This window comes from Grammomys surdaster, unplaced genomic scaffold (genome assembly GCF_004785775.1).
Source record: "Grammomys surdaster isolate TR1022 unplaced genomic scaffold, NIH_TR_1.0 125702, whole genome shotgun sequence".
Classification (NCBI taxonomy): Eukaryota; Metazoa; Chordata; class Mammalia; order Rodentia; family Muridae; genus Grammomys; species Grammomys surdaster.
In genome coordinates this window covers 13,789-26,684 of record NW_021620537.1, presented here as the reverse complement: position 1 = coordinate 26,684, position 12,896 = coordinate 13,789, and the positions used below count along the sequence as shown (strand labels likewise).

The window sequence follows — 12,896 nt, the reverse complement described above, 5'->3', positions numbered from 1 at the left end:
GTTGATAGTGGAAGATCTGACTTCCACAGTGCTATGTGAGGGTCTTCAGAACATGGGTTCATCTTCTCCAAAGATGAGAGACAGTGCGTACAAAGTACAGCGGCCGCAGCATCTTTTAGCTCCATGAATCATGCACCCGCCACGTCTGTTTTCTGTGGGTAATAAGCATCAGTCATGATTTAACATGGAAGGAGTTTACACAAGAACAGGAGTTGTAAGTACTCAAGCACATTGAGATCTTAATGCTGAGGCTACCTATCACAATTTGGTATTGTGTGGTCCCCAGAGACATTCTGAGCATGTCTTCTATGAAAGCCTGTAGGTGACACTAATATTGGAGGCAGAAATGACATAAAATTAGGATGAGGATTTGGTCATGCAGTAGAAACACTAGAGAAGAGGAATGCTAAGTGTGTGTGTGTGTGTGTGTGTGTAACTGAATGCAGTGGACATTTGTGCATTGTAATTGTGTTCTTAATAATTCAAAGCTCCTGTTGACCAGTTCCCATATGTACCCTTATTTATGACCCCAGGGGTCATAAAATTAATGTGATGTTAGCAATAGATGTATTTGCAGAATCACAAATACAATAGATGTAATTGCAGAATCACAAACAACACCTGATGTTTTAAGTCTAGATTTGCATATGTATTAGATGCAAATTTTCTCCAAAGTGAAAAACACTCTTCATTAGAAAATGAAAACTGAAATGCTGGAATGATAAAGTTTTAGGAGTACAAATATTTCATTAGATTAAGGGAAAACTGTTAAGGTAAACAGAAAACTCTAACCTGTTTGATGTTGACATTCATTGACTTGAGCTTACAATAAGACAGCAGCCGTTTTCTTCAAACCTATGGCAGGCTTAAGAAACTAGCAATGGTGGGTAGATTCCCTGACCTTTACCATCACAAAATATGTGAGCAAGGCTTTATCATTCTAGACTTAAGGATTAATCTGGTAGTTTTATCAGTTTCCTGTTTCTGCTGCTACATTAACAAATCCTACAAGTACAGCAGACTGAGTTTTGTGGCAAGGACCCAGGCTCTGCTTAACAGAGCCTCGTGCTCACACATCAAGTCGTGTTCAGGATGCCATGGGGCTTCATTACTGAGGTCTGAGTGGTGCAATTTATATCCAAGCTCATTCGAGTTCTGGGAAGAAGTTACTGTCTGATCAGATACGTGAGGGTGCTGGCTTGCTACCAGCTTTGAGTCAGCTACCATCGGGTCCCATAGCCTAGCAGCTTCTAGACATAAGCCACTGGTCTTTGCTGTGTGAGATTCTCCACAGGAGCTAAAACCATCAAACTGGCCAGAAATATCTCTATTGATTTTTGTGGTTCTAAGAATTTTAAGCAGATTTTGTAGTGTGATTTTGGCAGTCGTATCCATCACTTGTCACCATATACTATCTGTTCAATGAAGCAAGTCACAGTTAAAGTGTTATGTAGTGTTTCATGAAAACACAAAAAGACACCTCGACTTAGTAACAATTATTTTTAACTTGATGATGTATTGATGAACATGTATATAGAATAAGAAGTAATAAATTCATTCTTTCTATCTAGAATAAGGAATGTTTACATTCAATAACAAACATGAAAATCAGAAACTAGATACCAATCATTTCAACTAAACTGCTTGAGGAGTAAGGATGCAGTGACTAGCACTTACATATGTTGGACAGTGACCAGAAGTAAACAAGAGGTTGAAAGGGTGTGTGTGCATGTGTGTGTGTGCATGTGCATGTGCGTGTGTGTGTGTGTTCCCGCTGCTTGAAAGAAGTCTGGGAATTCTAACAGCTGTGAAGCAGATCACAGTCCTTTCCCCATTTTCCCCTCTTGTTTTCTCTTCTGTAGGAAGAAATCACAAACTGTGTGGGGCTACTTCAGAGAGCAGCTTCTCTTTCTGGACTGTGGTAGAACTGTGGTGTTAGGGACCAGATGTAGGCAATGGAGATAGGGTGTTAAGTCAAACTTAGCATATCCTTTGGTAAGCCCTGAGTGGCTATCCAAGAATGTTTGTCAGTTTCCCAGCTTTGTTTCTGACTCATCACCATAGGAGTTCATGTGTGTATGGAGGTGGTGTGTGTTTCTTTGGAAACCAGAGGTCAACATCAAGTGTCTTTCTCAATGGCCTCCAACCTTAGTTTGTGAGGCTGGATCTCCCTGCATCCAAGCACCCAGTTCAGCAAGACTGTCTAGATAATGGTTGCTAGGGAGGTCCTCTTCTCTTCCTCCCCAGTGCTGAGATTATAGGCATGTGTCACCAAGCTCAAGTACTGGGTGAGTACTGGGAACTGGAACCCTGATCCTTTTGCTTTGCCACAAACACTTCATTGACTGGGCCATGTCTGAAGCCCTACTTCTTTTTTTCCAGGACAATTTATTGAAATATAACTCACACAACACAAAGTTAACTCCTTTAAACTGTGCAGTGTGGTAGGCTTTAGTGATCTGTCATGGTTTTTAGTTTTAGAACATTTCCTCCATCACTGCTAAGGCATCCCAGTTCTCTGTAGCCCCTCGACCTTCCTGTTACATTCACATCCCTCGCTACTTTGTATCTCTGTGAGTTTGCCTCTTCTGGATATTTCACATTAAGCGAACCATCTACTGTGTCCCACTCTACTGATTGTGTCACTGAGGAAAAGTCAATCAATCATCTCTAATTTATCAAATTTATAGCAATATTTTTCCTCTTCTGTTTTCATTATCTGGCTATCACAAATACTTTCAGATATATATGTGAGCTCATTGTACTGGGTAGCTTCTTTTTGTCAACTTGGCACAAACTGGGGTCATCAGAGAGGAGAGAGCCTCAACAGAGAACACGCATCCATAAGATCTGGCTATAAGGCATTTTCTTGATTAATGATCAGCGAGGGAAGCCCAGCTTGCTGTATGTGGTGCTGTCCCTGGGCTGCTAGTCCTGGGTTCTACAAGAGAGCAGGCTGAGCAAGCCATGAGGAGCAAGCCAGTAAGCAACACCCCTCTGTGGCCTCTGCGTCAGCGCCTGCCTCCAGGATCCTGCCCTGCTTAAATCCCTGTCCTCATGGCTTTTGAGATGAACTGTTCTATGGAACTGTGAGTGAAATAAACCCCTTCCTGCCGGCATTGCTGTTGGTCACAGTGTTTCATCACAGCTGTAGTAACTCTAACTGAGACAGAAACACTCATATTGAACACAGTGATATGTTGCGGGTTTGTAAACTTCTTGACAACAATTTGATTTCACAGGACAGTGAGGGCAGAATCGTGGCTTGACCGTCCACTGTTGCTAAAAGGAATAAGGTTACAATGTGTTCAACCACACAGCTGCTGCTGTTATTCTTACCATCTAATCAAACAATAAGAGAAACTGTGCTTTTCTGTACACGTACGAGTCTAGTTGTGTCTTTTATTTTGTTTAACATGAGTTTTGAAATGAATATTTAGAATAGTACGTTGCATAAACTGTTCTTGTAGTCTTTACAAAATGTGAACCTTGTGGCTGGGGATACAGTTCAGTGGGCAAGGCATTTTCTGTACAAGCTTGGTGACCTAAGTTCCATTCCTGGAACCCACATAAAGGCAGGAGAGTGCCAGTTCCAGAAATGGGTCCTCTGCCCACCATACGTGCACCAAGGCATGCATGCCCCGCCACATTCCGCATACATTATGTAAACACATGCACGGACCAAAATAACGAGGATGCTGATGCTGACAAAAAGATTGTAAATGTTGGGAAGATCAATGGCACATCATTATTGAAAAGCCTTCACATTCAACACCACAAACTCACTATGTCCCTCGACCCAGGACATACATACTTTTCGTCACAAAATTCTTCATTATAAAACACAGTGAAAATGAGTTTTGGTACATTCTGGCTTTGATGGCAGTCTTTCTCCTCTTCCTCTGCAGGGTTTTCCAGGTGACTTTGGAGACAGAGGCCCTGCTGGTCTGGATGGCAGTCCTGTGAGTACTCAGGGATGGTCCATCCTTACACTCTAACATCACTGTCCCCCATAGCAACTGCACGTGGCATCCTTATGATCATATTTACACACAGTACATCTGGACAGTTCCCATCCCTCTGGGCACACTCTACTTTGTTGATTTTCAGTATGAGAGATAACCCAACATTGTTTGGATAAACCTCGATCATGACAGATGGTCACTAATGTTGATTACTTTAACCATCTTTAAGTGATTGGGTAAACATGACCACAGCACCGACCTACATATGTGGAGGTCCTCACGGTGCCTCTTGGTTGCATTGCATCAGAAAAGAGAGGAGTGGAGGGCTGAGTCAGCACTGCATAAAACTTGTTCCACTTTACCTCCTTCTGAAAAGCCTGACACCTTCTCTCCAGTCTACGCCATACGCATATTGCTTTTATCAGCTTTTTAAGTGATTACAACATTAGTGCAGAGTAAATTGTGATTAGTCCCTATATTTCTTTATATGTGAGTCAGTACCACAAAGAGTGTAAACCTATTTTCTTTTTAAAATTCTTTTTCCAAATTAGCATTAGTTAGATAACTCAGTAGACTTAGCTGAGGTTTTGCTTGTGTCTAAGTCATGGGGTTTAAGAGAAAATTAGAACTGAATTAGCTGACTAAATGTTTTGAGTAGGATATTTACCAACTTTTTCTTGCCTGTGAGTTTTTGGAGGGGCAGGGGGCTTCTAACTTCAAGTGTAATGAAGTAAGCATCATTTAGATTTTAAAATGACTACATTGTATACTTATGGACCTCACATGACTGTTATTTAACTGCTTGCCAATTTTATGAGTCTGGAATCTATTAAAACTAAACTCAGCATATTTAAAACATGCATTACAAAAGATGTTCTTTGGTTAAATATATAATAGTTCTTATTTAATATAATTTAAGCCTTTAAATATAAAAGTAAACTGTATGTTTTTAGATTGATTTATAGTTTTTTTTTACATATTCAATCACATTTGTGTTTCAAAATGTAAATCAAAGAGTTAGGGGCTAGAGAGATGGCTCAGTGATTGAGAGCACTGACTGCTCTTCCAGAGGTCATGAGTTCAAATCACAGCAACCACATGCTGGCTTACAACCATCTGTAATGAGACCTGATCTTCTCTTATGGGGTGTCTGAAGACAGCTGCCGTGTACTTACATATAATAAATAAATGAAACCTTAAAAAAAGAGTGGAGGGAGGCCATTCCTTTCCCTCATTTCCGTAAATTGGTGACATGTAAGATTATGATTTTTCTAATAATGAAAGCATGTATTATTTTCATTCTTCACATAAAAATAAAGGTAGATACTTTAAAAACTGTATTTCTAAAGATATTATGGGTTGTTTTTAAGCTATCCGAAAATGCTTCCCTAATCTCTATTACAGACGGCCTGTCATTTCAGATAATATACAGACCAGCTAGGTCTATAATATTGATTACACAAGCAGTAATCAAGTTACTTATTGCATTTTCATCTTTCATTAAATACTTAGAAGACAAAGAGAATTAGGATCTTAACCTAGAGGGTAGTTCTAACATCCCAAAGCAGTTTTAAAAAAATATAAGCAATTTGTGCTTTTCAGTGGAAGATAATTTTGACATATTGTTTCCCTGGAATATATGACATCATTTCAGAAAACCCCTCAGCTGTGTGGAACATGATGAGCACGTTTACACATTTCTTTCATAACAGGGTCTCGTAGGTGGCGCCGGACCTCCCGGGTTCCCTGGTGTTAGAGTGAGTATCACTGAACACCACTCTTGTGAAACAGTTTGCTGTGCAATTCAAATGATCAGTTGTGCTTTAGAAACTTAGCCGAGCGAGTTTTCATGTCATTGCTGGGTATCAACCCAGCTTAAGCATATTTTTCAAACAGAAATGAAAATCGGACTAGTAGTATAAATCACAAAGGTAATTGCTGACTTTGGGATGAGTTAAGATGGCTCTCTTCTATAGCTTAATGTTTCTGTGCATGGATATGCTTATGACTGTCTTGTTGAAAGGAGTTAGAGGGACTCCGTTTCTTCAACAGTGTAGTATTTCCTCTTCTTGTGAAAATCGTCTTTATTGCCCAGTTAGGGAGCACCAGAGGCTGATGTTTGCCCAGCCTACATTTGTTTCCCTGTGCTGTTGGTTGCCAGCCTTTGCTTTCTTTATTACTCTAGTGACATACTCACCTATGAGTACGGCAGGCCTGACTGAACATGCAGAACTCAGCCCTTTCAATAACGGATTCATATGAACCTTCATGAATTGGCTGGTGGCTTCTTCATCTAATGTAACGAACATGTGCTTTTGGTCTCTTTCTTTGACTCTGAAGTTCTCTGCTGCCTATAGCTTTGTGGGTTCCTCTGCCCTAGGGCTATAGCACAGACACACTCATCCAAGTTCCCATGAATCTTCAGTTTGTTCCTGCATCTCCTGGAGGAGAGGATCATGGGTAGGGAATAATGTAGGACCTTTGGCTTACCTTGATGAACTGAAACTCACACAAAGCCACTATGCATTACTTGCCTGTAGTTTTCCAGGATGATAGTTTGCTACACAATTCTAGTATATTAATCCAATAATGGTTTTGTATTTACTACTCAATTTTTACCTTAAACCTTTCTGTTTTAGTAAGTTCTTTATAGTACTTTTTTCCTAATATCTCTTGATCCCAGAAATGTTTCTTTTAGAGTCACAAGAAAGTAAAATAAGATATCACACGTTCAGCTCAAAATGCCAGATTAAGTATTTTGAGATAAATTATACTAAGACAAATCTTAAAAATGTTATATTGTCTAGGAAAAAAAATAACACAGAAAAAGACTTTTTGTTTATAAAAATGTCTTTTTGTCACTAGATGGATTATTTCTGAACAATTCCCAAACACAGAAATTTATTGTAGTTTTGAGCCGACCATAATCTTTAAAGCTATGAGCTTTGAATAAACTAGCCTCTGTAGTCATATGAATGACTGTTTCCTAGTGACAAGAATTTGAAATTGCAAGCAGTGATATATTGCCCTTGAATATTTATTAAACTGGAAAGTATTACCATTTGCTACTCACAGTCCCATATATTTCAAGATTAAACACACTGGGAATAGTTTGTCTCTATTATAATTCACAAACTTTAAGACTCTTCCAAAAGTACCAGCGTCACGTTTTCCATTCTGAAATTTGTATCACATAAATGTAGAAGTAGGGAAATGTTGGGAACTAAAAACTCTAGAAACTGCTGTATAAAGTAAAAATATATTTTAAAATTAGTTCTTTCAGTGTCCATTCCACGCTTTATCTCCGAATAATTACTGCACATTTGTTAGGTTGAGTCTGGGGAGGGGGCGGAGAACGAACGGCTCACGTATCTGCTCTCAGCTCACATACAGATTAAGAGGCTAGGAGGACACGTGCTATGGACACTTGGTAAGTGACTGTGTCTTCAAAGACTCGGAACATATCGTGAAGGAGAGGATGAACATGGAACATGGTCAGAGAAAAAGAATCCTAGCTGAGTGTAGGATGGGGGCGGAAATAGAAAGGGCTGAAATGGGGAAACACGGAGTGAGGATCTGGAGGTATGGCAGACACCTTAAAGAGAGCGCCTGGGGTGGTAACTCGGCGATTTGAATTCAAACTAACCTGAGTGACATTTTTAGAATCTCAGAAACAGAACTTTTGGTTGTTGTTTTACTTTCCCAGACATGGTTTTCCTGTAGGAGGGCCCCGGGAGCTAACCAGCTCCCCATGTAATCGAGATCGAACCCGGACTCATGGGCATTACTAGCCTCAGCCGGTGCTCCCAGCTCTGAGCATTTGATCTTTTTTGCTTTTGAGTTGTTGTCTCACTGTGTGGCTATGGCCTGACCTTGGGTCCTCTTCCCTCATCCATCAGAGTAGCCCGAGGTATCAGCATGTACAAAACTTTAAGATCCTTACCATTGGGAGACTTGGGGTTGAACCCAAGTGTTCACCAGGATGGAGAGTTTACAGAGAAGCCAGGACAGAGTTCATGAGAGAAAGAAGAAAACCAGATTCTCCACAATAGAAATTAGACCTGATCTCTGGACCATCAAGAGATTTCCATTCTTGTTTGAGTTCTTCCTTCAAGCAGCATGTTATTATTAGTGACCTGTGTTTTCTACAGTGACATACGGAAGGAGGCTTTATAGGTCCCTCCCTTATAGGAAGTGAGAATTTTAGTTCTGTTTTTGAGAAATTAGAGCATTGTGTTGAGAACTTTAACAACAGAGACCACACCTTTTTCATCTTTCTTTTCGAGCATCAGTGTCTGGTACAGGTAATACCCACCAAGTTGTAAATGGTGAATGAATCTGGTAAGCCCAGGAAGGAGAGCCCTTTGGTTGCTACTCGTTATACTCATGAACTCTTGGTAAATTTTCTTGTTCTGCACATTATAAACCATAAACAAAGTTACACCAGTGCTGATACATAGCAACATCTCAGTATGAAGTTTGAGTGGGAAAGACGGCTCATGAGTTAAGTGTATACGGTGGTGTTACAGACAGGTTCCTAAGTGCCCAGTACCCATGGGAGACAACCCACATCTGCCTGCAACCCCAGTTCTAAGGGATTTGACACCCTCTTCTGGCCTCTGAAGGCACCTGCACTCAGAAGCACACACACACACACACACACACACACACTAAAAGTTAAGTGTTTTAATCTTTTGCTAAATAATGAATAAAATGGAAAGCTGAGACAGTTGATTAATGTATTTGACTATTTGTGGGGAGCTTGGAACTAAAATATTTCTACAAGATGTTACCCATCTGGAAAGACGCTGCAAAATGAAAGTCATGGAACAGGAAGGGTGTGGGAGTTTGATGGAAGCAAGGTTGATTACGTAGACTGGGAAGGACGGGATGCCGAGAGTGTAAGAACTGAGTATTGTTTTAAAAGATAAGAAAAGATGCTGAAAATAGGCAAAATGCTTGCAGTTCGTTTATCTTTCAACTGTACCCTGCCCTCTCTCTGATCCTAATGCATGCCTAATGATATCATTTTTGCCACTTCTCAGGGAAGTGTCGGTCCTGCAGGGCCAGTTGGACCTCCAGGAGCTCCTGGCCCAATGGTATGTCTCTCTTTGCTTATTGATATTTCTCTTTAATTTCTCTGCGATGTCACAAAATATCACCTTTTGTATTTTTAGGGCCTTTCAGGAAATAGAGGACCATCTGGAATCAAAGGTGATAAGGTGATTTCAATATTAACATTTCACAGAGATAATTTCTCACCCTGGTTGGTTCTTTTGTTCATGTCAACAGAAATTATTGTTAAGTATTTTTGTTTTGTTTATAGGGTCTAATTTGTATTATATTGATTTTTCTAAAAAGTAGGAGAAGTGAAAAGTTTTTCCTCTATAATGAGTACTTGTTTTCCTGTGAATCACCATGATTTAATCTATTCTATGAAATTGTGCTTCCTAGGGTGAGCAAGGTGTGGCAGGGGAACCAGGAGAACCTGGGTATCCTGGAGACAAGGTAATTTTCATTCCACTCATTTGACTAAAACAAAAAACTAAAAACATTGGCTCAAAGAAAACCATTATTTTAACTATGTATTTTGTAAGGATATGGTGTCAGTATGATTTTTTTTTAATTCTAGAATACGTGTTAATAGTTTTAATAGTATACAAGTAGAAATTTTTCTTTAATATACCATTTCCCTCTAATTTCTTCTTCTAGGGCACCATTGGGTCGCCAGGACCCCCAGGGATAAGAGGAAAGTCAGGACCTTCAGTAGGTTTGAACCTTCACTTTGTTTTATTTTGTGATAAACATGTACATGCCACAACTTGAGTCTTGGTGCTTAATGGTGTTGGCAGGATACATGCATGGCGTGACGTAGTTGTCCACTAGCCTTATGTTTTTTTCACTTTAGCCATGCATGCATGCACGCACACGCGCGCGCACACACACAAACACACACACACAAACACACACTCATGCACATGTGCACACACATACATGCACACATGAACACATATAGGGATACAGTCTTCCATACATATGTGTATCCATATGAACACATACATATCATATATTGAAGAAAGAACCTTTCCTTTGGTGTCTAAACTCATTTGTATCTTACTAATACCGAGATATTGGCCTGAAAATTTTCTCCAGTAAGGATAGAAGTCCTACCTTAGGAAAAAAAAATTGCACAAAATCAGTTAACAGGAGACAAACTTCAACACTTGGTTAAGCAAGTTTGTGCCTGCCTGAAAGCTTTGTCTGCTACCATGGAAGGAATGACTCTCGGGATGTCCTCCTAAGTCTTAGCTCGAGTTTCCTGTCATCTTAGATTTTACTGGCTTTTATTAGCATGTCCAAGTGGATCCGAGTTATAACATGAAAGAATATTTTCCAGATGTAGGAAAGGCCTGATGTGGAAGGTGTGTACACTCTGGAACAGGGAAGGTTTTGTTCAGCAAGTTCAGAAATCAGGGAAGGTTACCACTGGGGAAGGGTCAGGAACTCTCATCTCCCAAAGCTATAGAAAACAAAGACAATGTGTTCTTAGCATGTGTGTGTGTGTGTGTGTGTGTGTGTGTGTGTGTGTGTGTGTGTGTGCTAGCTCCCTTACCATTACTATACTAGAAGTTTCCTCATTTATAGACTCACTCAGCACTGAAGCATTCTGTAAACTACTTGAAAACTCTTCATAAAATGTTTTATAAAGGAAAACTGACATCCCCAGAAAGCTGACAACTTAAGTTGTATAAAAACAACCAATTATTGTGAAAAATGAATCAAATTGCTCCATAATTATTTTGTTTTTAATTTGCTTGTCAGTCAAAGCAAAGGCCTGAGGACATGCTATTTTTTCCTTGGTGCTTCGAGTTACAGTCTAATTTATTTTTGCCACTAGAGGGCCCCAGTGAAACCCACCCCATCACCCTTTAAGAGAGGCACTTGACCATTTAGATTTAAGATGCCTTATGCACTGATTCAGGTAGACTACACGATTGTCTCTGCTGTTCAGCCCTTTATGACCCATTGCCCAAACTGTCTATATTCTGGTGTGGTAGTTATTCTGTGCTCTCTCATGTCAGATAGCTTCACACTGAGAAGGAAGCCAGTCAATATGGGTAACTAGTTGTTGGGAAATAAGTCCCCTCCTGCCTGTTGTGTCCTGCAATTTGATGTCACCTTGGGCCTATTCTAATCAGATTAAAAGCTGATGTGCAAGCTTAGAGGAAAATCAGCAAACTCAGCAATTTTCTTAGTGAAAGCAAGAGGGTCTTTGGGTTGCTCTCTGGTCTACACTGTCATCCCTTGGAAGCATCCACACCTTCTACCTCAGGTTCATGCCCTCCTCTTTCATCTTCTGCCCTGCTTTACAACTTCACTATGAGTAAAGTAACTTTTGAAATATTGAATCCAAGCCCTCAAAATTTAATCCCAGAATGAAAGTGATCTGGGAATTGCAGACAAAGCCCAGAGAAAGACCGGGGTAGGAAATGGACAGTTCTTCGTTGTCACATTGGTTAACGTTCCTGATCCCTCTCTGTGCCCTGGCTCTGCTCTATCCACACATCGTCCCATTTAATCCTCACAAAGACTTCGAGGGTGTTAACATTATCACTGTCTTTATAATCTTTTGTTGAGCTAAGGGAGGTTTAGAGACACCAAGCAGCAAGGATTGCAGTCCAGGTGATAATTACTCCACAAGCATCCTGGGACTTTGATTAGAAAAAGCAAATCCTCTTCTAGGAATCCTTGCTGCTGCTTTCTCAGCCTGTCTCTGGAGAAGCACACACATATATGTACATACACACACATGCACACATACACACATACATACACATACCTGCAAATGCATACACGCATGCACATATAAACACACACAGACACACAGAGATGCATATACTCACACATGTGCACAAACACACATGCACATATATGCATGCATGCACAGTTTCACACCTACGCTTTTCTTGACAGAGCCAACTGACTGGTTAATTTGTTTGTCTATCTAACAGAAGTAAATACATATTGCACCATAAACATTAAAGTTTCACAGTGATGATGTGATAAGAAGTGGGTGAAACCTGAAGCCAGAAAAGGAAAAGGTAGCTGATGCTCTCAAGGGCTGACAGTGTAGAACGGGGAGTGTGTAAGAGTCTGAAGACTTCCAAATTAAGTCTCTGGAATTCTAACTTTGTTTAACATAATATATTAAAAGTTGTTCAGCTGCAAAATGCTAGTTCCCATTTTTCAGTTCTATTTATTAAGCTAATATTCATATTTTGATTTTTCCCTTCCCTTTTAGGGACAACCAGGTGACCCAGGACCACAGGGACCATCTGGCCCTCCAGGACCAGAGGTAAATCATTGATTAAAAGATGAAAAAATTGAAACAAAACATGATGAGAATTAACTTAATTTACAAAATGTGTGGGTTTGTGGGAAGCTTGAGAAAGATTCTCTGTGAAATTTGTCTGCGTCAAGCAGTTCAGACCACATTTACTGTATCGGAGATCCCAAGGAAACAGGAAATTGAGTATGATTTGAAGTTCCTGGGGCCAGAACACTTTCAAGATTTGAATCATTTTCATAATGACAATGGGAATTGAATCTAAGTTTATGTTTCATATGTGCTTAGCCAGAAGGGACACGTGTATAATGTTTTCCAGGTTCCTGAGTTGTAACTGTGACCCTCACAGAGGTGATGACACACACCTACTGCTGTATCACATATTTTAGGATTTAGGAACATCTTGTATTTCAGAGTTTATATTAGATATGCAAACTCTGGACTATCCACATTTTAATTTTGATGAAATTACAGCTGATTTGTCTGTTCTGCATAGCAATGGTCAATGACACATCGTTAAGAATTGTAAACAAAATTGGATATATAAACTCCACTGAATTAGCAATATGAAGTGCTTCCAATTC

The 12,896-nt window shown here is 39.9% G+C and overlaps 1 protein-coding gene across 1 annotated transcript in view; it reads left to right on the top strand.

The window, feature by feature from the left end:
• LOC114639404 (collagen alpha-1(XXIV) chain-like) overlaps positions 1–12,322 on the top strand; it is a 67,100-nt gene extending 54,778 nt beyond the window's left edge. The window contains exons 13-19 of the mRNA XM_028788156.1: positions 3,909–3,962; positions 5,678–5,722; positions 9,011–9,064; positions 9,143–9,179; positions 9,420–9,473; positions 9,678–9,731; positions 12,268–12,322. Of these exons, the coding sequence (XP_028643989.1) occupies positions 3,909–3,962; positions 5,678–5,722; positions 9,011–9,064; positions 9,143–9,179; positions 9,420–9,424 (195 nt within the window). The 3' untranslated portion in view covers positions 9,425–9,473; positions 9,678–9,731; positions 12,268–12,322. The remainder of the gene's footprint in view (positions 1–3,908; positions 3,963–5,677; positions 5,723–9,010; positions 9,065–9,142; positions 9,180–9,419; positions 9,474–9,677; positions 9,732–12,267) is intronic.
• The last annotated feature ends 574 nt before the right edge of the window (positions 12,323–12,896 follow it).